Genomic DNA, 27,370 nt, shown 5'->3' on the forward strand with positions numbered 1-27,370 from the left:
CGCTAAAGTATGGTAGACCTCCATTGCCAACACCTCAATTTCTGTAAAACGAAACTCCACCGGGGCCAACTTCCATTGTAGGTGTTTTAGGCTGCTGCCGCCACATACCAAAACAGTACAAACGTTGATCTCTGTGTTGCAACTTCTCTCTTCTCAGGCTTTATAGTTAAGACGAATAGAAAGGTAAGATTACAAATTACATGTATCTGTAAAGCTAGTTGCCAATTGCTAAAAACATATACCATCTTCAACTAAGAGCACATTGCGGTTAAAACAGTCTGTTCTGTTGGTTTCAGTCTAGTCAATATTTGATTGTAGACGTTCATTACGATGATGGATCTTGTATGTTATACTAACATGACTTATTTGGCTATTTGATTTAATCGAATGAGGTGTGTTTATACTTTTCCCACTAATAAGAAACCAGAACTACTCTGAATTAGTGATGAAGAGAAACTTGAATGGTTAATTAGAAAATAAGTCTTCGTGGTTGCAAATCTTATTTCAAAAGCATGGAAGATTCGACAAGATACACTATATAATTGAAATAGAAGGTTTTTGTTTTGTTTTTCAATAGTCTCGTTTTCGTGTGTATTTTTGTATACCGTATATGTAAACGTCAATATACAATTATTTCCTTTTGCTATTTCAAATACAATGTCTTGTAACCCGATGTGGCCTGGGCATCCTGAAGATTCAAGAAACTATAATAATTAAATCAATCAAAAGTAAGGTTCAATTAATATATCTGTCAGAAAACAATGAGTATTTTTGCATAGGCTATCGTTTCATATAATTTTTATGTGCACGTGGTGGGTCAGTTATCGTATCTAGCAAGGTGACTGAACGGTATTGGCTGTAAAATGTGGTACTATAAGGAAGGGAAAGTATGATTTTATGTCATAGAAAAGTCGGTACTGCAGTCACATCAGAACATCATCCTACAGATAGAGCAATCATGATGATTTTCAAAGTGAATCTTTGATATTATTCAATATTAATCTTCAACATTATTTGATACAGGCACAGGTCATTGTTTGCAGCAACAACAAAACATTTTTGGAAATGTTACAACATGTATTTTAAAGAGATATATTACTATAAACATTATTTAAATTTGACATTATTATTGTTGAAGATACATTAAACATGCTAATGTTTCATATCTATACCGAATAGAAATATAAACGCAACATGTAAAGTGTTGGTCCCATGTTTCATGAACTGAAATAAAAGATCCCCGAAATGTTTTATATGCACAAAAAAGCTTATTTCTCTAAAATGTTGTGCACAAATTTGTTTACATCCTTGTTAGTGAGCATTTCTCCTTTGCCAAGATAATCCATCCACCTGACAGGTGTGGCATATCAAGAAGCTGATAAAACATCATGATCATTACACAGGTGCACCTTGTGCTGGGGACAATTAAAGGCCACTCTAAAATGTGCAGTTTTGTCACACAGCACAATGCCACAGTTGTCTTAAGTTTTGAGGGAGCATGCAATTGGCATGCTGACTGCAGGAATGTCCACCAGAGCTGTTGCCAGATAATTCCATGTTCATTTCTCTACCATATGCCGTCATTATAGAGAATTTGGCAGTACGTACAACAAGCCTCACAACCGCAGACCACGTGTAACTATGGCAGCCTAGGACCTCCACATCCGGCTTCTTCACCTGCGGGATTGTCTGAGACCAGCCACCCAGACAGCTGATGAAAATGTGGGTTTGCACAACTGAAGAATTTCTGCACAAACTGTCATAAACGTTTCAGGGAAGCTCATCTGCATGGTCTTCATCCTGACCAGGATCTTGACCTGACTGCAGTTTGGCGTTGTAACCAACTTCAGTATGCAAATGCTCACCTTCAATTGCCACTGCCATGCTGGTGAAGTGTGCTCTTCATGGATGAACGTCGGTTTCAACTGTGCCAGGCTGATGGCAGACTGCGTGCATGGCGACATGTGGGCGAGCGGTTTCCTGATGTCAACGTTGTGAACAGAGTGCCCCAGGATGGGGGTGGAGTTATGGTATGGGCAGACATAACCCAAGTATCGACGTGTACGACAGCGTGTTCGAGTTCCCACTAATATCCAGTAACTTTGCACAGCCTCTGAAGAGAAGTGGGGCAACATTCCACAGGCCTGATCAACTCTATGCGAAGGAGATGTGTCTTGTTCCATGAGGCAACTAGTGGTCACACCAGATACTGACTGTTTTTTTTATCCACGTCCTTACCTTTTTCAAATCTGTATTCTCAGTCATGTGAAATCCATAGATTAGGGCCTAATTCATTTATTTCAATTGACTGATTTCCTTATTTGAACTGTAACTCAGTAAAATCATAGAAATTGTTGCATGTTGCGTTTATATTTGTGTTCAGTGTAACTACTTCCTTTCATGGATTTAAAACCTCTTATCAGACCGATGCATCTCTCTCCCCACTAAATGTAATTCCTTCTCTTCCTCCCCCTTTCTTTCTCCCTCCCTCCCTCCCTCCCTCCCTCCCTCCCTTCCTTTCTTTATCCCTTCTCTTCCTCCCTCCTTCCCTTTCTCCCTACCTCCTTCTTTCTCCTTGGGTGTGGTGTAGCCATGGCTGTCCACCAGCAGCAGATCACCACTGTAACAACCACCCAGAGGTCCGGGGATTGGAGCACAGGACTGTGTGACTGCTGCTCTGACATGGGCACCTGTAAGTCATCATAGTCGCTTACCTAATATGCTCATCTCAAAACCCAGAACCAAATCTAGATTTATGTTTTTATTTTGTAATGTATATATGTTTTTTGTTATTTATTTTTTCTTCCTTGGGCTCTTCTTTCAGAGTATATATTCATTATATATTTAAATTAAAATCAGTCTGTCGTGACTAGAGAGTAGTTCGAAGCGTCTTGCACTTCATATACTTGAACATAAAATCTCTGATTTCCTGAGAGAATACTGTACCAAGAACCAGACATTTACCCTGATACCCCCCAGCCCCAGGGAACCGACCTTCCCAGGGGAATCAGCTAACTTCCTGCATTTGAAACACATTTTGCCATTGTGCAGAGAGAAACATATGCAGTTTTATAATGCTATTCTACACGTATTGTCCTGAGGCTAAGAGAAAATGTTGCAGTTTTAAAGCTACATTTCCTGCAAATCTATACTTGTTGCCATGTGGGGGGGATGCAGTTTTATAGCTCATCTCATACTTTGCAAATCTTACATTTACAGGAAATATGTCACACTGAATTTTAGGGGATGGGAGGGTCTAGGAGAAACGACCTCACTGGATAATGAAAAACAGAAAGCTCGAACCAAATGTGTGACGTCACATTCCAGTAACAGAGTGGGGGTTGTGTTACTGGAATGTCAATAAACTGGTGAAAACAGATCCTTAAGCATTACAGGGAGGGACAGAGTTACATTTCACATTTTAGCAGACGCTCTTATCCAGAGTGACTTACAGTAGTGAATACATACATTTCATACCATGCATTTTTTATTTTTTTATTTTTTGTACTGGCCCCCCATGGGAATTGAACCCACAACCCTGGCTTTGCACACACCATGCTCTACCAACTGAGCCACAGGGAAGACCTAGTTGGTTTCATTAGGACATTTTACGCCAACATCCACAGTGAACAGGAGAGAAAGCTGAATTATTTTGATGCCATCCCTGCCCATCCATTATCGTATACTTATTAGTCGGTTTCCTTAAAAACAAAGAGTTGATCTGTGGTTGTTGAGAGCTCTCTAGAGACAGAAGGAGAGGGGCAGAGGGAGGAAGCTAGGAGAAATGATCAATGGAGAGAAGGAAGAAAGATCGGGAGAGAAGAGAAATATGTGTTGAAAATGAGTTCACTTACATACATTTGTTTATAGTTTTACCCCTATTTTCACTCTATGATCAAACATTGTTTCATGACATTCTAATCTGTTGTATATGAACTATCAAGTGTTACATACTATGTTGACTTTCAATTGTGTGTGTGTCTCCCAGGTTGCTGTGCCTTGTGGTGCTTCCCCTGTTTGCAGTGTCAGACGGCCTCCCACTTCGGCTGGTGTCTCTGCATGCCCCTCCTGGACCCATGTGCCTTTCTGGCTGTCTCCTGCTGCATGCGCTCCTCCATGAGAGAACGCTACGGCATCCAGGTAGGAGCCCTGCGAGAGGGTGGGGGTGCCGATGGGGGAGGTGACAGTGGAAGAAGGGAGGGGGTAGGTGGGCGGTGGTATCCACAGCACCCACATCCGTTGCTATCCACAGCGTCTCTTACTTTCCCTTCTGAGGGGATATGGTTTTGGAAACTACCAGATGTTTGAGGTGTGAAAAAATATTGTTGCCGCACTTTTTTTCACCATCCTCCAACCCCCCACCCTCTTTGGAGGACAAAAATATATTTGTTTTTACAGCTTTTTCTTTTTTGCTGCATTTACATTCTACACACATGGCTTTATTTTCTTTACACACTTACATAGCGAAATACAGTTATTTGATGTACATGACATCTGGATAGATAGCACTTAAACACATCCGGTATACATTATACAGTTTTCCGTCTGTTATAGATCATGGGCTTTTAAACCCACCCCTCAATGCTGTTTACATTTTACATTTTGATTCATTTAGCAGACGCTCTTATCCAGAGCGACTTACAGTAGTGAATGCATACATTTCATTTAAAAAATATATTTTATTTTTTAACTTTTCTTTACTGGCCCCCCGTGGGAATCGAACCCACAACCAACTGAGCCACAGGGAAGCTGTTGTTCTTAGTGTTGTTATTGCCTTGATTAGCCTTTAAATATAAAACTGAATATGGAATTAAACTCAACCTTTTCTCTCTCTTTCTTCCCTGAACTTGTGCTACACCCCCTACTCTTCTCTCCACCTCTGTCCTCATCCCCTTTTAACTCTGTCCTGTTGACATGTTCTTGTCCTCTGCTTTCATTTTCTATCTATCTCTCCTTCCCTCTTCCCCCTCTCAGGGTTCGACGTGTGGAGACGCTGCATTGGTGTGTTGCTGCTACGTCTGTACCTGGTGCCAGATGGCTCGTGAGGTTAAGACGCAGACCGCATCATGCCCCCAACAGGTTCACGTGGTCACCCAACAGGTTCGCATGGCTTAGGACCCCAAAATAATGGTAGGGCCTAGATGGCCATTCTAGAAGGGTCTTAACTGCTGAGCAAGAACTGCTGAGCAAGTGCTTTACTAACTTTTTGTTCCTTATATTGTGTAAAGGTTAAGGATAGGGCTAACAGTTTGGGTTTGTGGTTGAAAAATTACACAATTTCATAATTTCTAGCATAGCCAAATAGTTATGGCCAAGAAAGAGGGCCATATCGAGATAGAATACCATTCCAGTCTATAGCAAACATATGTTGAATGTACTGCATACTTCAGATGTGTCTGTAGGAGAGACATTTTATACCATTTACTCATCTCATAGTAACCATTGAATGTTAATCTCAGGCTTTAAAGGTCCAGTGCAGTCAAAAACGTGATTTGGCTGTGTTTTATATATATTTCCACACTATGAGGTTGGAATAATACTGTGAAATTGTGAAAATTATGATAATGCCCTTTTAGTGTAAGAGCTGTGTAAAAAGACCACCTGAAATGTCCCCCTGTTTTGGTAGGAGGGAGTTTTGGCCTTCCATGGTGACATCACCAGGCTGTAAATGAGTTAATAGACCAATAAGAAAGAGAGTTCCAAACCTTTCTGCCAATAACAGCAAATTGTCAGTTTTCCCCTCCTCACTTAAACCACACCCAGACAGTCCTAACAAAATCATTGCCTGAGAAATTGCTCTTTGCTAAGAAGCTATTTTTGTATATTTTTACAATTTTAATTGAAAACAATCACAGTAAGGTACTTAATTGTTACCCAGAAATGATTTGATGTTGAAATAAAAAATGGCTGCATTGGACCTTTAAACATTTCTTTTACAGTTTAATATGTAGGCTACTTGCTTTTCTTTCACACTTTCACTTGTCTTGTATTACTAGCCCTGACTTTGCTGATAGTTACTCTACTGAGAAAAAGTTTTTGGTTGTCTTACCTAGCTACCTAAAGATGAGTGCTCTAGATAAGTGTTAAATGACTCAAATGTACGTTAAATGTAAAATGCTTGAACCATGATTCAAACGGCAACAACATTTCAAATTTAATGTTATATATAAATGATAATATATGCCATTTAGCAGACATGCGTGCATAAATATAACGTACCAGTGGTCCCGGGAATCAAACCCATTATCCTGGTAGCGCCATCCTCTACCAACTGAGCTACAGCGGAACACTGTTTTCTCTGTTGCTCTGTCCTTGATTTCACCTGCTTGTTCAATAAGTGTTTTTAAATAAAGTATTTACACGTCTTACCTTTACAAAGTTGTTAAAATTAGTACTGGTGATCCTTTTGTGTGTGCGTGCGTGTGGGTGTGCATGTGTGTGTTACCGTCAACAGTGTCCCACAAGATGTTCAGTACATTTATGACATTTATCTGTGACTGGACTCCAAAGAGGCCTATGTGTACTGTATCATAAAGCAGCATATAGTGAATGACTTACCTGTTTCCCTTTTTGAAAAAGTTAAAGATTAACATAAGTGAATGTGCAGTTAAGTTGAACTCTGTGAGAATGTAAAAAGAAAGAAAAGGGGAGAAAAAAAGAAAGAAGATAAGATTTCCAGATAAACGTTTTATTTCAATCAAGGCAATACTATATGTTTGCTCTCATTCTTCTTTGCTCTCTCCATCCATTGTCTTGGAAGTGCAGCACTGGCACAGCAGAGAGCTACACACACACCAGCATTTAGTATCGGATCACAGAAAATGGTGCATGCAACAGTCGTACCAATAGGTAACACACACAGACACACACTCACTCCTACCTGTTGGGTGTCAGCTTGGTAGAGGCAGAGCGGACCAGAGTTCCTACTGCTCCCAGCCCCTCCAATTGAAGCCCCACTTTACCGAACACAGCGACTGCCTGCCGAGTCCTGACACACACACACACACACACACACACACACACACACACACACACACACACACACACACACACACACACACACACACGCTCTTAATAACACACCTCACCCCAGGGCCCACTTCTGCTACTTGCTATTACTCCTACTATTACTTGTTATTGTTGACTTGACTCTTCATTGTTATTATTGATAATTGATTAATGTACTTCTTTGTTGAGGGCGCTAACATGTAAGCATTTCACTGCACCTTTTATACATGCTATAAACTGTGATTGTGACGAATAAATGTGATTTGATTTCAGCCTACTTTTTCACCAAACGAGCCTTTTGTTTTCAGCATCATATTCAGCGATCACCATTTCATTTGGTTGCATAAAGAAACAATAATACAATACTGATAAGACTTGAGGAAATGTTTGTTTTCTTTTAGCTACCAGTCCTCTGCGATGGTTCAGAGATGATGATAATAATCGAAAGGGGCAAATAAGAACAGACTCGTCTCAAAATGTCTGCTGACTTCTCGTTCTTCCTCCGAAGCCTCTCCCTGGAGGCCTCAGGTGACCCCTTTTTACCATACCGTTCCCTCGCTTTCCTTCCCTTTGCTCTCATTTGTTGTCTCACTCTCCTCTTTTTACGCCCCCCCGTTCAATCCCCACCTCTTAACACATTTCCAACTGTCCAGATCTTCTCTCGCTCCTCCACTCTCTTTCTCACAAGATATGCCTCCCTTTCTTTCTCTCTGTCCCTCCCCCCCACTCACATCTCAGTTACATTGTTGGATTGCTGTCTGATAGCCTCCAGCTGTGTGCTGACGTCACTCTGCTTCTGTCTGTCCAGTCTGTCTCTCTGCCAGTGGGACACCAGGGTACCCATGTCCTTCTGGAAGGCCCTCAGCACCCCCAGGGTCTCCCGGTGCTCCTGGCGCCCCTCCTCATAGGCCACGCGCAGGTGCTCTACGTCTATCCTATAGGGGGTTAGAGTTTAGGGGGGATAAGGCCACATACTGTAAATCAATCTTTTTCATGAAACTGGTGTTTTTTTTATTTGCTGAATATGGTGAAAGGAAGTGTAAATGTGTGTCTGTTTGTCTTTGTGACTTTGAGATTCTGTATGTAATGAAAAGCACTGTATAAAATACATTATTATTATTATTATTATTATTATTATTATGACTGGCTGCCTGCATCTATACTGCTAGTACCTCAGGTCAGTGATGGCATGGAGGGCTGCTGCCCTCTCCTTCCCCCGCTGGGCACAGCTGGTTAGGGTGGCAGTTCCAGGGCTGGTGGTCCTGGGGCAGCAGTGGCCCTGGGTCAGGGTGGCATTGGCCTCGGTCAGGCAAGTCTCGGATGGGCGGCGAGCCACGGCACGGTGAGCCAGACAGTGGTGGTGTGTACACTGGGACAGGTTGGAGGGCACCTGGTTCACCTGGGAGGTGGAAAGGATCTTGGTGGGGGCGTCTGCCGGCAGGAGAGGGTTGGCGGAGTGGAAGAGGGAGTGAGAGGGAGCGTGAGGGGGGCGGTGGTGGCTGGTGGAGAGGAGGTGGTGGGTGGTCGGTATTGGGGTTGGGTCCAGGGCTTCATTGCTCTGAGCCTCCACCAGGCGTTTCAGAAGAGTCCGCAGTGTTTCCTGAAAATAACGTACAACCCTGAAAATCTAGTATAGAATGAATTTATTTAACCACAGCAGAAAAACTTCTGTTAAAGGAGCATTCCATGTTACAGTATACTCTATCTATTTGGAATTTGTCTCCAGCTTAGCATATTTAGCAACATATTTATTCCGCAGTCATGAGAAAGCTATCAACACTAAAACATCTTATCCCTCTTCACATTTGCCATGGTCTCCCTCTCTCTCTCTCTCTCTTTCACTCCACCCTTTTTCCACCTCCTTTCACCTGGACTGTGACCACACTGCGATGAATTAGCTCCATCTTCCATTTGACACTGTCGCTCTCTCTCTCCACTCCCCTGCACTCCTCCTATGAGAAAGGGAGGGAAGGATGTTAACTCCCATATTATTAACTCACAATATTAATAGTAACTCTCAGCATAGACAGCCTAATGTGTTCGAGCTCTGTACAAAGGACTGGGTCTGGTTACAGTTTCGAAAATTCACTTATTTGCATCCGGGAAAGACCTGGCAAGATGCCAGCACTACGAGCTGACAGAGGAGTTAGTAGCGAACACACACATCTGTTGAGGTTAAAGGTTCACTGCAGCCGTTTTCATGTCAATATCAAAGATTTTCTGGGTAAGAATTAAGTACCCTACTTTGATTGTTTAATAAAAATGGTCATAAGGAAACAAAAATAGATTCTTATCAAAAAGCTATTTCTCAAGATAGGACTGAGGAGCCAAATGTGTGGGATATGTAACCTGAAAACGAACTATTGTTGTCTGACAGGAGGGCAAACTCTTTATTGGTCTATTAACTTATATTGTCTGGCGATGTCGCCAGCCGGTCCACAAACCCAACCTATGCAAACAAGCTGAAATTTCAGTCTTTTCAAACAGCTCTAAGACTAAAAGGGCATTATCATAATTTTCACATTTTTACAATATTATTCCAACTTCATAGTGTGAAAGTATATACTGAATGTACAAAACATCAGGACCACATTGCTAATATTGAGTTGCAACCCCTTTTGCCCTCAGAACAGCCTCAATTCTTCGGGGCATGGACTCTACAAGGTGTCGAAAGCGTTCCACAGGGAGGCTGGCCCATCTTGACTCCAATGCTTCCCTCAGTTGTGTCAAGTTGGCTGGATGTCCTTTGGGTGGTGGACCATTCCTGATATACATGGGAAACAGAGTTGCAGTTCTTGACATACTTAAACTGGTGTGCCTGGCATCTACTACCATACCCCGTTCAAAAGAACTTAAATATTCACCCTCTGAATGAAACACACACCCAATCGATGTCTTAATTGTCTCAAGGCTTAAAAATCCTTCTTTAACCTGTCTCCTCCCCTTCACTGACACTGATTGAAGGGGATAAGGGATCATAGCTTTCATCTGGATTCACCTGGTCAGTCTATGTCATGGAAAGAGCAAGTGTTCTTAATGTTTTGTACACTCAGTGTACAGTATATAAAACACAGGAAAAACATATTTTTGACAGCAATGACCCTTTAAAAGATCTGAACATTTTCTGAGAAGGAACTTGACAGATTTCATTGTTCACACCAGACCTGAGTTCAAATAGTATCTGCTATCGTAAAGAAACGTTAACTGCAATTGATTGAGGTTGCCCGGCACAATAGAATCAACAGAATAGTTCAAAATGTGCAGAACCCGCCCATCTGACACTCCGGACAGGCTCTATCAAATGCTCAAAGTATTTTAAAGAAAACCCAATACTACTTGAACCCAGCCCACAGTTTTAGTTGCTTTCTGTCTGTTACTCACCTCTAGTTCATACAGACAGTGGGTGATCTCAGAGGGCACTAGCCTCTTGGGTAAACTATGGAATTCCTGCAGGGACAAAAGCCAAAGAAAATACAGAAACAAACAAGACAGAAGTTTCTTATAATGCTGCAGAATCTAAAGCCAGGGGAACCACAATAGTATTCAAAGCCCTGCCACATATTTTGCACTTCCTGGGTGGTGGATTTAACCACACTTCCCGAGTGGTGGATGTAACCATTGCAAATGTAAAAACACAATAGCTTCAACATCGAAATAGGGCATTCAAACAACCTTAATGTTGAGGACATCAAAAAGGCTTTCATTGTCCGATTTCAAAAAGGCTTCACAGCGAAAGCAAAACATTAGATTATGTTAGGAGAGTACATGGACAAAATAACCACACAGCCATTTTCCAAGCAAGGAGATGTCACAAAAACCCAAAATACAGCTAAATGAAGCACTAACCTTTGACGATCTTCATCAGATGACACTCCTAGGACATCATGTTACACAATACATGTATGTTTTGTTTGATAAAGTTCATATTTATATCCAAAAACAGCATTTTACATTGGCGCGTGATGTTCAGAAAATGTATTCCCACCAAAACCTTCCGGTGAATGAGCACTTCAATTTACAAAAATACTCATCATAAACGTTGACAAAATACATAACAATTATTTTAAGAATTATAGATACAGTACTCCTTGATGCAACCGCTGTGTCAGATTTTAAAATAGCTTTTCGGCGAAAGCACATTTTTCAATATTCTAAGTACATAGCTCGCTATCAAAGCAAGCTAAACAGACACCCACCAAGTTCTGGGGTCACCTAAACTCAGAATTAGTATTATAAATATTCTCTTACCTTTGCTGATCTTCGTCAGAATGCACTCCCATGACTGCTACTTCCACAAGAAATGTTGTTTTGTTCGAAATAATCCATATTTATGTCCAAATACCTCCGTTTTGTTCGTGTGTTCAGATCACTATCGAAAGGCATAATGCGCGAGCGTAATTCGACACACGAAAAGTCAAAATGTTCCATTACTGTTCGTAGAAACATGTCAAACGTTGTTTACAATCAATCTTTAGGGTATTTTTTAACGTAAAAATGTGATAATATTCCAACCGGAGAATAGCGTATTCATTCCAGGAGAATAAGAAGCAACGGCGCGCTCGCGATATCGCGCATCACCAAGCCCTTTGTCCTCAGGCAGTCCACTCATTGACTGAGTTACTATTCTCTGCCCAGTAACAGGAGAATGATGAAAAAACTTTCTGAAGGCTGTTGACAGCCAATGGAAGCCTTAGGAAGTGCAACGTGACCCCACAGACACTTTAGTTTCGATAGGGATTCAAAAGAAGAACTCCAATTCTCAGATCTCCCACTTCCTGGTTGGATTTTTCTCAGGTTTTTGCCTGCCATATGAGTTCTGTTATACTCACAGACATCATTCAAACAGTTTTAGAAACTTCAGAGTCTGTTCTATCCACATCTACTAATAATATGCATATTCTAGTTTCTGGGCCCGAGTAGTAACCAGTTTAATTTGGGTACGTTTTTTATCCGGCCGTGGAAATACTGCCCCCTACACCTTAACAGGTTTTTAATGATAACAGTGGGTTTTCTTTTAAGTTTTTAAGTACTTTTACAAGGGACTCATTGAATAACATTGAATGGGAATAACTTGTGTAACTCTCACCCCATCCTCCACAAATATGTACCATCCACCTGTCTCCCAATAAAGCAAACAAAGCAAACAAACAACCCCAAACATCAGTTCTACATTGCCTGACCTGTAGGTACTTTGATGGGCTCTCAGTTGAAGTCCCCTCCACATCATGTCTCTTTTTCCTTTTCTCTTTACTTGCTTTGAGGTTTACCACCATTAACCCTTCCTCCTCCTCATCGATGGACTCAAGGGACCCCGAATCTTCATCATCCTCAGGGTGCGACTCGCTGGCGCCGTCCCTGGCGTCCTGCCAGTTCTCCTCGTATTCCGTGCCCAAACTGTTTTTCCCTTCGCTGCACTTCCCCTCCCCGCCTGCAGGCAGCGCTATGTCCTCCAGGGAGAGCCGGCTGCTGTGGGAGCCCCTGGGGTTCAGGGTGGTGTCAGTGGTAGGCTGGAGCTCCACTCTAGTGTCTGATAGAGAAGGGGGAAAGGGAAAGGTAGTCTGTTATGTTTCATGTGCCAAATCTGGTTTTGAACAAACGCCTCCACACTCTTCAGGACTGGAGTTGTCCACCTTGATTTAAACTTTCAATAATGTCCAAATCTCAAATGACACCCTATTACTTTAGCAGTGCACTACTTTGAAGACAAGAGGCTCTGGTCAGTTTGGGAAACCATGATTTAAACCACATGGAACCTTGCACATGACTGACTGACATGAAAAGATGTTTGCTGGCACCCAATTTTTTATTTTTATCACGGATAATTCCAAAAAATACTCTGATCATAAATGTATCCAGAAAATTGCACATATCCGTTATGATACTCGTTTTGTCCGACTACTCGGCACACCCCTAATGAGGTCTGATACCAACAGGCTCATCTCTGCTACAAGCCATCTGCTGAACACTTGAACTGGACTGACCACCTGCTCTGATTCTCTACACCTTAGCGCAGATGCATTCGCTCACGCACACTCCCACACAGACATCAGGGTTCTCCCCAAAGAATATAAGAGATAGTGGTTAGCGGGTCAACGGTTTGTTCACCCACTCCCGCACACGCAATTGCTAATAACCCATCTTCAACCACCTGACTATATGCGATAAAGTGAAAATCTGAAGCCGGACCCGACTCTAACTCGCAAAATATAGAAGATTAGCTGTAGGCTACAGCCAGAGACAGTGGAATGATTTTTTGACCGGGGTTGCCGGATTATTTTGTTGTTGCCTAATATAGACATGTTTCTGCTTATAATTTCCAATATTTTGGTCAGCTACTTGTTAGTCAACTTGTCTGTAATTAGATAGATGCAGCTTCTCTTCTGTCATTATACAGTATGTTGCACTAGAAGACTAAATAAACCATTGCTCACCAGAAGCATGTCATAAATGGTAGAATGAATGCTTCAATCTAGTTGACATCAGTAAAGTTCTCTCTCATCTCTGCTTCTTTTGAGAAGTAAATACATTTAGGGACCAGGAAGAAAATGCAATAACAGAAAAACTAAGAAATAAGAAAGATTTTCTGTGCAAAATGTCCAAATGAAATCAGTTAGACTGGTTGTAAGGAAATAGCTGTGAAAACGGCCCAACATGTTTGTGATAAGATTTCAGCTTGGATTCATATTTTATGTGGTTGAAGGTTACACCCTGACCTAACCAAATATAGAGAATAATAAGGATCTCTAAGGTCAGGGTGTGACTCGGGTGGGAAATTCTATGTTGTCTGTTTTTTAGTTTTTGGGCCAAGTGTGGTTCCCAATCAGAGGCAGCTGTCTATCATTGTCTCTGATTGGGAATCATACTTAGGCAGCCGGTTTTCCACCTGTATTTGTGGGATGATATTTTCTGTTTAGTGTCTGTGCCTGACGGAACTGTTCGCTTTCGTTTTGTTGTTTTTGGTTATTCTTGTTTGAGTGTTTCTTGAAATAAATTATGAACACGCATTACCACGCTGCGCTTTGGTCCACCTCTCCTTCGAACAACGAGCGTTACAGCTACCAGACTCTTATTATGATTGCTAAATATTGAACAATTTAAACACTTGCACCCCAATCCCCCCTCCCCCAAACATTGGACTATAAATTGTGCCTTCCTCTATTATACTTATGCTACAATATTTACTCTGTTCTAATGAGCCATTTACTTTATGTTCGTATTCTTATCTTTTATTATTTCTTGTTGTTGTTGCTTTGTCGAGAAGGAACCTGCAAGTAAGCATTTGGTTGGAAGCCTATCCCGTACATATGACTAATGAAACTTGAAACACACAGATGCTCAAGGGCTTTGAACTTGGGTGCACGTCTAGAAGTTCTTAAACCATTTCCACGCCTATTTCCTGTATAGTTTGTGTAAAATGGGTGTGTTGTGGGTGAGTGTTGTATCTTCCACTTTCCTTTCTCATGATATTAGTAAATTTGAGGGAGAGGGTGAGAGAGAGACAGAGAGAGAAGGGAGTGATTGAGAGAGCGGGGGAGGGAGATAGAAGTGTCACGAATACTCCATCTCTGGCCTCTAGGTCATCAGGCTGCTGATTATCCCGCACACCTGTCACCATCGTCTTGCCCCCCTCCCTCCCCCCTGGCCTCATGACACTCACCTGGACTCCATCACCTCCTTTATTATCTTCCCTACAGTGGAAGTCGGAAGTTTACACTCAGGTTGGAGCCATTAAACTCCTCAACCACTCCACATATTTCTTGTTAACAAACTATAGTTTTGGCAAGTTGGTTAGGACATCTACTTTGTGCATGACACAAGTCATTTTTCCAACAATTATTTACAGACAGATTATTTCACTTATAATTCACTGTATCACAATTCCAGTGGGTCAGAAGTTTACATACACTAAGTTGACCGTGCCTTTAAACAGCTTGGAAAATTCCAGAAAATTATGTCATGGCTTTAGAAGCTTCTGATAGGCTAATTGATATAATTTGAGTCAATTGGAGGTGTACCTGTGGGTGTATTTCAAGGCCTACCTTCAAACTCAGTGCCTCTTTGCTTGACATCATGGGAAAATCAAAAGAAATCAGCCAAGACCTCAGAAAAAAATGTATAGACCTCCACAAGTCTGGTTCATCCTTGGGACCAATTTCCAAACGCCTGAAGGTACCACGTTCATCTGTACAAACAATAGTACGCAAGTATAAACACCAATGGACCACGTAGCCGTCATAACGCTCAGGAATGAGACGCGTTCTGTCTCCTAGAGATGAATGTACTTTGGTGCGAAAAGTGAAAATCAATCGCAAAAGACCTTGTGTCGATGTTGGAGGAAACAGGTACAAAAGTATCTATATCCACAGTAAAACGAGTCCTATAACGACATAGCCTGAAAGGCCGCTCAGCAAGGAAGAAGCCACTGCTCCTAAACAGACGTAAAAAAACCAGACTACTGTTTGCAAGTGCACATGGGGACAAAGATCGTACTTTTTGGAGAAATGTCCTCTGGTCTGATGAAACAAAAATAGAACTGTTTGGCCATAATGACCATCGTTATGTTTGGAGGAAAAAGGGGACGCTTGCAAGCCGAAGAACACCATCCCAACCGTGAAGCACGGGAGTGGCAGCATCATGTTGTGGGGGTGCTTTGCTGCAGGAGGGACTGGTGCACTTCACAAAATAGATGGCCTCACGAGGAAAGAAAATGATGTGGATATATTGAAGCAAAATCTCAAGACATCAGTCAGGAAGTTAAAGCTTGGTCGCAAATGGGTCTTTCAAGTGGACAATGACCCCAAGCATATTTCCAAAGTTGTGGCAAAATGGCTTAAGGGCAACAAAGTCAAGGTATTGGGGTGGCCATCACAAAGCCCTGACCTCAATCCTATTGAAAATTTGTGGGCAGAACTGAAAAAGCGTGTGCGAGCAAGGAGGCCTACAAACCTGATTCAGTTACACCAGCTCTGTCAGGAGGAATGGGCCAAAATTCACCCAACTTATTGTGGGAAGCTTGTGGAAGGCTACCCGAAACGTTTGACACAAGTTAAACAATTTAAAGGCAATGCTACCAAATACTAATTGAGTGTATGTAAACTTCTGACCCACTGGGAATGTGATGAGAGAAATAAAAGCTGAAATAAATCATTCTCTCTACTATTATTCTGACATTTCACATTCTTAAAATAAAGTGGTGATCCTAACTGACCTAAGACAGGGAATTTTTACTAGGATTAAATGTCAGGAATTGTAAAAAACTGAGTTAGAATGTATTTGGCTAAGGTGTATGTAAACTTCTGACAACTGTATATCTGTCACTCCCCTTGGTTCTTTATTCAGGTGTTATTGACACTGTTTTCATGTCGGTGCGTTGTTTGTGTTTCGTGTTCATTGTTTCTTTTGTTAAAACACTCACTGCCTGAATTTGCTTCCCGACTCTCAGCGCACTCATTACAAGAAGGGAGTGATTGAGGGAGAGGGAGGGGAAGAGAGAGATAGAGGGAGGGGAAGAGAGATAGAGGGAGGGGAAGGGAGAGAGAGAGAGGGAGGGGAAGGGAGAGAGAGGGAGGCGAAGGGAGGGAGGGGAAGAGAGAGATAGAGGGAGGGGAAGGGAGAGAGAGAGAAGGGAAGGGAGAGAGAGTGGGAGGGGAAGGGAGAGAGAGGGAGGGGAAGGGAGAGAGAGAGAGGGAGGGGAAGGGAGAGAGAGAGAGGGAGGGGAAGGGAGAGAGAGAGAGAGGGGGAAGGGAGAGAGAGAGAGAGGGAGGGGAAGGTAGAGATATAGAGGGAGGGGAAGGGAGAGAGAGAGAGAGGGGAAGGGGAGAGAGAGAGGGGGAGGGGAAGGGAGAGAGAGGGGGGAGGGGAAGGGAGAGAGAGAGGGAGGGGAAGGGAGAGAGAGAGGGAGGGGAAGGGAGAGAGAGAGTGAGGGGAAGGGAGAGAGAGAGAGGGAGGGGAAGGGAGAGAGAGAGAGGGAGGGGAAGGGAGAGAGAGAGAGGGGGAAGGGAGAGAGAGAGAGAGAGAGGGGAAGGGAGAGACAGAGAGAGTGGGAGGGGAAGGGAGAGAGAGAGGGAGGGGAAGGGAGAGAGAGAGAGAGAGGGGAAGGGAGAGAGAGAGGGAGGGGAAGGGAGAGAGAGGGAGGGGAAGGGAGAGAGAGGGAGGGAAGGGAGAGAGAGAGAGAGAGAGAAGGAGAGACGGAGAGAGAGTGGGAAGGGAGAGAGAGAGAGTGGGAGGGGAAGGGAGAGAGAGAGAGGGAGGGGAAGGGAGAGAGAGAGGGAGGGAGGGAAGGGAGAGAGAGAGAGAGAGGGAGGGGAAGGGAGAGAGAGAGAGAGAGTGGGAGGGGAAGGGAGAGAGAGAGTGGGAGGGGAAGGGAGAGAGAGAGAGAGAGAGAGAGTGGGCAGTATTGAAAAAACACAACAAATTCGTGTTTTTCAATAAAAAGCCTGCCAGTGGCGGTCATTGCCGTTCAAGATGAGGGAGGATACATTTTTTTCTTCATGAGCATGCCGTATTACGGAATATTGGATGACTATCATTCATATTCCATTCACCCACTTCAATGTAACATCGATAGATTTAGGCTACTAAATGATACTCACATTTTCTCTATACCCATCATGAGGTTGCTACAACCGAGCATATGAATAAAAGATTCCAATATTGGTACACACAGGTTGAGAGAAAATGTTGGTGACAGACAGTGACACATGGCCAGACAGCGACACATTCAATACCACCTTGAAAACTCTTGCCTGCATCTAGCTGATCTAGGGTGTAATAATTAGTCCAACAGTTGAAAACAAGAGTTTCTATTTGACAAATTCAGGTATGTTTATCCCTGTTTTGTTCCGTTTGCTTCCTTTTAAGAAACACATTTTCAACAGAATTGGCAGAATGTATACACCCCCTAGTCACGCGTAAACACAGTTCACATTCATAGCAGCCACGTTGTATTTCTTCTCGCATCTATGCACTCTCCTCCTCACACCTTTTTCCTTTGTTTGTGGACTTAAATGCACAATACATCAGCTGTATGTGACCAGGTGAAAAAAATACTTTCCAACCCATATCATAACTGCTACACACAGCCTACATTGGTGTCACCATATTAGCTAAAGTAACGTCATAGTTGGCATAGCTAATAGAATGAATGCGTTAGTAAACCCGGTACAATCATGCAGTAACTTTACAGTGTATAGTCAGTTAGCAGTTTAGCAGTTAAACGGGCCCTGGTGGCAATAAATTAGTAAAACCAAATGCTTACCTTGACTTGAAAGAGCTCCAGTGTTGTGTTGGATAGTCATAGCTAGCTAGCTAACATAGCATCCCTCTGTTTGAGCAGAGTGTTTGAGTAGGCTAAACTAGCTAGCTGCATTTGCTAGCTAAGTGAAAATGAAAGTGAAAAAAGGACAAAATCTCTATATCTCTCCTTCATTTTTTAAGAAATTAATTTGTTAAACTGTTCAACTATTGTTTTTCTCTTTAAGTCAACTACTCACCACATTTTATGCACTGCAGTGCTAGCTAGCTGTAGTTTATGGTGCTGCTACCCTACAGAGTGCTGTTGAGGCTACTGTAGACCTTCATTGCAAAACAGTGTGTTTTAATAAATTATTTGTTGATGTGAATATATTTAGTTTAGTTTTATCTAAAAAGGATAACTTTTAAATGTTTTACAATCTTTATTTTTATTAAATTCACTGAGGAGGATGGTCCTCCTCATCCTCCTCTGAGGAGCCTCCACTGAAGCCTGCACATCACTGTGAACCAAACTGGCCATTGTTTTATTAGAAAAAATATGGCCCTTTATAATGTCCACTTAACCCTAATCAAAATAACAAAAACGTAGTTAGGTTGTTGTAACATTTAAACATGAAACATTTTTTTTTTGCATTTCATGGATCATCAGTGTGGCTCAATGCAGCATTGCTGTATGGTACACTCAAAATGTCTTATAGGCCTAGTTGAGTAGCCAGCCTAGGCCACTGCTCAAATGTTGGTATAGGCCTACACATTTTCCTTTTGCATGTTCTTTTGTTGTTGCAGGTCTTGTTTTTGGGTTATTCATTGTCAAGCTTTAGAAACCAAAGGCAGACTGCAACATTATAGTAGCCTAGCTAGTAATGTGGCATGTGTCCTTACACTTTCCCTCCGCTGCACATTACGGGACACAGGAAAGTAGCGCAATTGAAGTTGAATTCACCAACACAAGCGCCTCAGGCTGTAATTTCATTAAGTAGATGACATAGCAGTTGACTCATTTATACTCACTGGTGTGTCCTATTAATTTATAACCAAGATTACATTTTTTTGTAGGCTACAGCAATGACCGTTGGACCCGAAACTTGGCATCGACATTTAGCCTACAACACTTTTAAACGTTCGGTCTGGTAGAAGATTTGGTCAGTGCCATTAGTGATGATATAATACAGCACACTGCCTGGTGTGTGGTTGTCTGGGAGGAGCTGTGTGTTCCCAGTGGCGGATTTAGGTATAGGCGACATGGGCAGACGCCCAGGGCGGCACAGGGCGCCCACACCAGCATTTTTGGGAATGGTGACATTTGCACAATCAGTTTTCTATCGCTCATTTACACCTCACATCACATCACATCACATCACATCACCATGTGGGACTGTAGGTCAATTAACTTTGTCGGAGTGGGGGGGTCACCTATTTACATTTTAGTCATTTAGCAGACGCTCTTATCCAGAGCGACTTGCATTTTTTTTTTTTTGTACTGGCCCCCCGTGGGAATCAAACCCACAACCCTGGCATTGCACACACCATGCTGGCGTTGCAAACACCATGCTCTACCAACTGAGCCACAGGGAAGACCCATGGAGCCATACAAGCTAGAACCACTACAGTGTGTGCCAATGCACTGCCGTTTGGCGTGCAGCACATTGGCAGTGCTTGCTGTGACTTGTAGTCACAGCAAGGTTGTGTCATAGTGTCATTATATTTGGGGTGTGGTGCGGTCACGATATAGTGATTGCAAAACAATAGGGTTCCCAAGAAATTCTGGCAGAAAAAATGGGTTCCCCACCGAAAACGTTTGAATACCACTGATATAAGGAAAGTTTTTGCTATAGACTGCAGGTAATGGCAGTTACAGCTGTTAAAAAATGCTAAAATCTCTTGAGTCCTAATGGGGACAGTGCCCCGCTATAGGCCTCCCACCGGCCATACTCAGCAGCACCAACTTGTTCAAAAATCTCCAGACTCTTATTAAGATTGATAAAAACTGCACAATTTAAACAATTGCCCCCTAATCCCCTTCCCCAAAACACGTGTAAATATTGGACGATAATTTGTGCCTTCCTCTATTATAATAATGCTAAAATATCGAGAAGCATTATCCCGCACATATGACTAATGTAACTTGAAACACACAAATGCTCAAGGGCTTGAACTTGAGTGGACTTCTAGAAATTCTTAAACCCTTTCCTCACCTATTTCCTGAATAAATTGCGTGTGCTGAAACTTTCACTTTCTTTTCTAATGAAATTAGTAAGTGTTTAGAGAAGGTGGGGGGGAAGTGGGAGTGAGAGTGAGAGAGAGAGAGAGAGAGAGAGAGAGAGAGAACGAGAGAGAGAGAGAAGAAATCAATGGCTGTGGTTGGTCCATACCTGAGTGTAGCGATAGCACCCCCTCCAGGCTGTCCAGGGATAGTGCACTGTGTGCTGAATGCGGATGCGCATTGGTGAGCAGGTCCGTGGAGGCGAAAGAGCGGCGGATTCCTAAACTGAAATGGTGTGACTGAATTTGACCAATTCTGATTCACACACACAACAGACAGCACAGAGAGAGGGAGAGGGATTGAAACATTTTCACATGCAAGGAATCATAAAAAATCTCGGTTTTGCTATCAGTCATCTTCCTATCAATGAACTACAAGTAGCAGGCCTGGATGCCAAGGTATGCGCTTGATGGAGATCACAGATTATCCGGATATTATCCTAGCTATAAAATAAACATTCTTACCGAAGAGATGGTGGTGATTTGTGGTTTGGAAAGCGTATCTCTTGAGCACCTGTCGATAGAGCCTTGTCGCTGGCCTGTCTCAACTCCCGAGACATATAGATGGTTGTGCATTTTGATTGGTCCGACATTCTCTTTTCCTAAATTCTCCGAAGATACTCAGAGGATAGAGAGGAAAAGAAAACCGGATCTACACATCTATATAATCGGCCTTTGAATGTAACTGTAACCAGCCATTCTAGAATTGTTATCACAAGACAGAGAATTTAGCTTCACGATGCTATGTGATCTCATAATGTTACTTCGATGCAAATGTGAGCTCACCAAAGAATAGAACTATGCAACAATACATGACGTAGCCTAAATACGTTTTGTCAGATTAAAACAATTACAAAAACATGACCACTAGGTGGCAATGTTGCGTAAGTAAAGAACCACTGAGAAAAATTACAAAAGCCACATTTTGTCCCTAATAAACTAGTCGTTATAAGTGATTGGTTGACTCTAACACATATAAACCATATCATTATGTATAAAATATTCTCAAACATGCACAAAAAACATTCCAGCATGCCAGTGTTTTCCTCCCAATTTATAATTGCAGCGAGTGACTGCAGACATTATCATTTTGCTTGTCATCAGTAGGCCTATCACAAGTGTTTGTGTGTCGCACTTGTGACATCAGAGTTGCATGTGTACTTGCCGTCCGTTTCCTGTTTGCGCTGTCCAAGGTGCTGCAGTCAAGATTATGGTTAACCATCAGGGTGAGCCGAGATGTCAAGCGGAGTTGAGCTCACTGCTTTCATCCTGTCTAAAGGTTAAATCATTTACATCTTAGTCATTTAGCAGACACTCTTATCCAGAGCGACTTGATTAAAGTGCCTTGCTCAAGGGCACATCAACAGATTTAACCCTTTAGGTTACTGACCCGACTTATCTTAACTGCCAGGCTACCTGCCACCCTTATTTGAGAACAGCCTACAGAATCAGAACCCAAGGTAATTTAACTAGGCAAATTAGGCTATTGGATGTCAGACAATGCAGATTTTATTTTCAAATGAGTCACTCAGAATGTCCTGATGTACCATTTGCCCCCCCCCCCCACACACACACAAACACTTTTTTTTTAATCTTCATCACTGAAACAGGAAGTTTAATGACTGCAGAGCGTGTTCTCATTTTCCCCTCTCTTGAGACAGTCTCACAGTCACTTAGCCCAGACACTCACTGAGAGTGTTGCAGATAGGACATTATGGAGGTCTTCATGGAGGCAGCTGCCTACCTTGAGTCACAGCATATTCCAGGCAAGTACATTTGTGTGTGTGTGTGTTTTTGTGTGTGTGTGTGTGTGTGTGCATGCCTCTGTCTGTCTGTCTTTCCGTGTGTGTGTGTATGAATGTTATCTTTCTATGTAAATGATATGTGTGTTTGTACTGTATCTTAGTGGAGGCTGTAGGTGAGCCAAGTTCTATGTAAATGATATGTGTGTTTGTACTGTGTCTTAGTGGAGGCTGTAGGTGAGCCAAGTTCTATGTAAATGATATGTGTGTTTGTACTGTATCTTAGTGGAGGCTGTAGGTGAGCCTCCACTGCAGGAGGATGTGTTCCCAGAGGAGGACTTGTTCTCCCCCCCCCAGACAGACAGGATGGACCTGCCTGACAACCCCGTGAGTCTGTGCACTATGGCGCCTTCGTCTCCTATCTGCCAAACCCAATTCCAAATAGTCTTCTTCTCTTATAAATGCACACACACACACGCACACGCACACACACACTTACAGCAGAGTGTTTTCTCTCTCAGGTCCTGCATACCCCTGTAGAGATGCTGGATAGGAGGCTCATGGTGCTGAGAACTATCCTGGACAGTGAGAAGCTCTACCTCAACGAGCTGGAGACACTGTTGATGGTAAAACACACACACACACACACACTGACATCTCGAAGTCTCTCTCAAACACACACACTGCTCAGAGCTCAGGGGGCTTTGGTGTGTTTACTAGTTTGTAAGTTTGGTGTGTTTGTAGTCTAAGTGTTTGTATGTTTATTTGAAGTGGAAGTGCATGTGGTTATGAATTGTGCCACAGTTTACATTTCGGCACTCTTTTTTTATGCTGTCTAGTCTTCATCACATTTTTGTCATTTGAGTAATGATTTAGTCTACTTATTGTCAAAATTACGAAAACAGTGGACCATTTTAGTAAACTAAATGCCCTTTAATTTTAGTCAAATTTGAGTCACTTCACATTTGTATTGCCTCATTAACCTATCACAGGAGGTTGGTGGCACCTTCATTGGGGAGGACGGTCTCATGGTAATGGCTGGAGCGAAATCAGTGGAATGCTATCAAATGCATCAAACATATGGCATCCACGTTTTTGATGCCATTCCATTAGCGCCGTTCCAGGCATTTTATCAGCCGTCCTCCACTGTAACCTATAGTAAACATATATCACTAACTTCCATGTGCACAAACATACATAGCCTTGTCCTACCAACATATTTTGCATAACATCCTATTCTCTTCCCAACAGGAGAAATATGACAAACATATAAAATAATATATAAGAATGATCTGTCCAAATTCCTGATTCAGCCTACATACAGTAACTGTCAAAAGTTTGGACAAACCTACTCACCTACCCAGGGTTTTTCTTTATTTTTACTATTTTCTACATTGTAGAATAACTATGAAATAAAACATATGGAATCATGTACTAACCAAAAAAGTGTTAAACAAATCTAAATGTATTTTATATTTGAGATTGTTCAAAGGAGCCACCCTTTGCCTTGATCACAGCTTAGCACACTCTTGGCATTCTCTCATCCAGCTTCACCTGGAATGCTTTTCCAACAGTCTTGAAGGAGTTCCCACATATGCTGGCTGCTTTTCCTTCACTCTGCGGTCCAACTCATCCCAAACCATCTCATTTGGGTTGAGGTCGGGTGATTGCGGAGGCCAGGCCACCTGATGTAGCACTCCATCACTCTCCTTATTGGTCAAATAGCCCTTACACAGCCTGGAGGTGTGTTGGGGCATTTTCCTGTTGAAAAACAAATGATAGTCTCACTAAGCCCAAACCAGATGGGATGACGAATGCTGTGGTAGCCATGCTGGTTAAATGAGCCTTAAATTCTACATTTGGACTCATCAGACCAAAGGACAGATTTCCACCGGTCTAATGTCCATTGTTCATGTTTCATGGCCCAAGCAAGTCTCTTCTTCTTATTGGTGTCCTTTAGTAGTGGTTTCTTTGCTGCAATTCGACCATGAAGGCCTGATTCATGCAGTCTCATCTGATGTTGAGATGTGTCTGTTACTTGAACTCTGTAAAGCATTTATTTGGGCTGCAATTTCTGAGGCTGGTAACTCTAATGAACATATCCTCTGCAGCAGAGGTAACTCTGGGTCTTCCTTTCCTGTGGCGGTCCTCATGAGAGCCAGTTTCATCATAGCTCTTGGTGTTTTTTTCGACTGCACTTGAAGAAACTTTAAAAGTTCTTGAAATTTTCCGGATTGACTGACTTTCATGTATAACGTGAACATCTAGCAACCCAAAGGTTGTGAATTTGAATGTCATTATGGACAACTTTAGCATTTTAACTAATTAGCAACTTTTCAACTACTTACTAATGTTTAGCTACTTTTCAACTCCTTAGCATGTTAGCTAACACTTCCTCTAACCCTAACCCTAACCATAACCATTTTAGCTAACCCTTCACCTAACACTAACATAAACCCTAACCTTAACCCTAACTCCTAACCATGACACCTAGCCTAGCTAACGTTAGCGAGATAGCTAACATTAGCCACCTTGCTAGAATTCATAAGATATCATACATTTTGCAAATTCATAACATATACCATGTTTTGCAATATCGTAACAAATTGTACATTTTCCTAATTCGTAACATATAATACGAATTGTAATTCATGACATACTATACGAAATGAGTGACTGACATCCACAAATTACATACCATATGAAAAGTAACATATCATATTAAATGGAGTGTCTCGGATTTACATACAGAATAATACGAAATGCTCTGAGACCAGGTTGGTATAATCAGAGCAGGAACGGAGCCTGTCTGCACACTCTCATCGCTTGCTCCCCCACAGCTCACCAGCTGATGTAGGCTGTGTGTGCCGGGTGTGGTGCGTCCTGCCCACGGCTGAACAGAATTGCGCTGCTCTCAATCTCTCCTAAACTCTTGCCGAGTCCATTTAGTAGTCCAATTTTTGTCGCAGAAAACGTTTTGCCTCACCTCATTTTAATCAACTAAAATGAACTGAAAGAAATAGAAACATTTCTGCAGTCGACTGAAAAATAGGTGTTTGACAAACATTTTTGTCGACGAAATTGACACTGTTGTGCCACACAGTATTATTTAAATTAACAATTATAACACACTTTTTAAATCACCTGGTGGCTGGTGGCATACTGCTTCCTCCTGGAGTCACAACACTTCTGTAATTCTTTTGTTGAGAGAACAATGGCTTCCCTCTTTTGTCCAGGGCTCGATTTCATTATGAAAACTATGCTCCCTTCCCTCTCCACCTGTTCACGTCCCTTGCAAACCTGAAAGGGATTAGGTGTACTATATATGGTAGCGTATGTGGAGTAATATGGTAATAGCTACACCTAAGCTTCTGGAAGGATATTTTGCTTCGTATATAGTCAACAAGGGCTGAGGGAAGTTGGTGATTTTTTTTTAAGCGGAATTAGACCAAAGAGTTCGCTAGAAAGTAATGTTGCAATAACAAGTGACCAAGTCATTTTCAATCTCTTAAATTTTCTTCTCCTTCATCTCCATCTATTATAAACTATATGCTTCTGCTTTTGTGTCAACAAGCAACACAAATAGATGTGAGAAATAACCCCCATTTGGATTTGTGTTGTAAGGTTGGACATTTTCACACATCTAATAAGTATACACACGTAGAACTCAGCATTTTTGACGCCCATTCTCGCAGCACACACAAACACACACCCACACACACTACATATTCTCTCTCACACACAGCACCCACACTAACACACAAAGCAAACCTAGGCCAACTACAATATGGGTAATGTGTCTGAGAGAGAATATGTAGTGTGTATTTGTGTGTGCTTTGAGAGTAAGTGTCAAAAATGCTTTTGACAAATGTGTGAAAATGTACCGCAGGCTTGATTAAACTTCTCCACTACTCTCTTCTCACCTCCCTCTTTCTCACCTTGTTTTCTCTCCCTCACACTGTCTGTCTGTCTGTCTGTCTGTCTGTCTGTCTGTCTGTCTGTCTGTCTGTCTGTCTGTCTGTCTGTCTGTCTGTCTGTCTCTCTCTCTCTCTCTCTCTCTCTCTCTCTCTCTCTCTCTCTATCTGTGTCTCTGTGTCTCTTTGTCTCTGCCTTTGTCTCTCTCTCTCTCTCACTCTTCCCAACCCTTCCTTCCCCCTCTGTCTCTCTCTCTCTCTCTCTCTCTCACTCTCTCTATGTCTCTGTCTCTCTCTTTCTTTTTCTTTCTTTCTCTCTCTCTCTTCCCCACTCCTTTCTCCCCCAGCCTATGAAGGCTCTAAAGGCCACAGCAGGGACGTCTCAGCCGGTTCTGTCCAGCCAGCAGGTCCAGACTGTGTTCTACCAGGTGCCTGAGCTCAGAGACCTGCACAGAGACTTCTACACTGGCCTGAGGGACCGCCTGGGGCACCTGGAGTCACAAGCACACCCAGAGACAGACCAGGGGCCTGGGCCAGGGTCGGAGCAGGGGGAGGAGAAAGAGCAAGGCCAAAGCGGCTACCAGCTAATGGTTGGAGACCTCTTCCTAAAGATTGTGAGTTCCTGCTCCTGCTGTCTGTCTGTCTGTCTGTCTGTCTGTCTGTCTGTCTGTCTGTCTGTCTGTCTGTCTGTCTGTCTGTCTGTCTGTCTGCCTGCCTGCCTGCCTGCCTGCCTGCCTGCCTGCCTGCCTGCCTGCCTGCCTGCCTGCCTGCCTGCCTGCCTGTCTGCCTGTCTGCCTGTCTGTCTGTCTGTCTGTCTGTCTGTCGGTCCGTCGGTCCATCGGTCCATCCATCCATCCATCCAGTCATTGTCCTACTGTCTTAGCTAAGATAAGTTACATTCTCACATACAGGTGAGCCAGCTAGGTGTGTATCGTGGATTCATTGATAACTATGAGAGTGCTGTTGAGATCGTGAGGAGGTGTACCCAGACTGACCAGCGCTTCAGGATACTGGCCGAGGTAAGACAGATTGATTTGTGTATTTCAACATCTCTCTCTTCTCTATCTTGAATAACACATGCATTATTAGTGACATCCTAGTCGAAGTATTGCGACATTGCAACCTCCTCACTCTCTCTCTCCTTCTGTTTTCAGAGTATGATGTCTCATAATGGATCAGACAGATCTAAAA

General features: G+C 42.6%; 3 protein-coding genes and 1 long non-coding RNA gene across 5 annotated transcripts in view; 2 read left to right on the top strand and 2 right to left on the bottom strand.

Moving 5' to 3' along the window:
* The first annotated feature begins 51 nt into the window (after positions 1-51).
* LOC115194281 (placenta-specific gene 8 protein) lies at positions 52-6,379 on the top strand. Its single transcript, XM_029753890.1, has 4 exons — positions 52-183; positions 2,591-2,692; positions 3,989-4,140; positions 4,975-6,379. The coding sequence occupies exons 2-4, from the start codon at positions 2,593-2,595 to the stop codon at positions 5,113-5,115; spliced, it is 393 nt and encodes a 130-aa protein (XP_029609750.1). The 5' UTR covers positions 52-183; positions 2,591-2,592; the 3' UTR covers positions 5,116-6,379.
* A 293-nt stretch (positions 6,380-6,672) lies between these two features.
* LOC115194282 (uncharacterized) lies at positions 6,673-7,012 on the bottom strand. The gene is made up of 2 exons (XR_003878330.1): positions 6,881-7,012; positions 6,673-6,783 (listed from the first exon to the last, which is right to left on the bottom strand). It is a non-coding gene; the product is annotated as an uncharacterized LOC115194282 (long non-coding RNA).
* A 97-nt stretch (positions 7,013-7,109) lies between these two features.
* Positions 7,110-21,612, bottom strand: LOC115194280 (uncharacterized). The gene is made up of 7 exons (XM_029753888.1): positions 20,989-21,612; positions 20,634-20,779; positions 12,189-12,535; positions 10,390-10,455; positions 8,877-8,960; positions 8,181-8,608; positions 7,110-7,943 (listed from the first exon to the last, which is right to left on the bottom strand). The coding sequence occupies exons 1-7, from the start codon at positions 21,114-21,116 to the stop codon at positions 7,736-7,738; spliced, it is 1,407 nt and encodes a 468-aa protein (XP_029609748.1). The 5' UTR covers positions 21,117-21,612; the 3' UTR covers positions 7,110-7,735.
* LOC115194279 (active breakpoint cluster region-related protein) overlaps positions 20,774-27,370 on the top strand; it is a 22,329-nt gene continuing 15,732 nt past the window's right edge. The window contains exons 1-7 of one of the 2 annotated variants that reach the window (XM_029753887.1): positions 20,774-20,922; positions 22,181-22,289; positions 22,552-22,652; positions 22,787-22,891; positions 26,527-26,793; positions 27,091-27,198; positions 27,334-27,370. The exon at positions 27,334-27,370 is cut by the window's right edge and continues 18 nt beyond it. In XM_029753887.1, coding sequence (XP_029609747.1) covers positions 22,238-22,289; positions 22,552-22,652; positions 22,787-22,891; positions 26,527-26,793; positions 27,091-27,198; positions 27,334-27,370 — 670 coding nt within the window. In that variant the 5' untranslated portion in view covers positions 20,774-20,922; positions 22,181-22,237. The remainder of the gene's footprint in view (positions 20,923-22,180; positions 22,290-22,551; positions 22,653-22,786; positions 22,892-26,526; positions 26,794-27,090; positions 27,199-27,333) is intronic. The other variant, XM_029753886.1, reaches the window with a different exon arrangement.

The sequence above is a fragment of the Salmo trutta genome, chromosome 5 (assembly GCF_901001165.1).
Source record: "Salmo trutta chromosome 5, fSalTru1.1, whole genome shotgun sequence".
NCBI classification, from domain to species: domain Eukaryota; kingdom Metazoa; phylum Chordata; class Actinopteri; order Salmoniformes; family Salmonidae; genus Salmo; species Salmo trutta.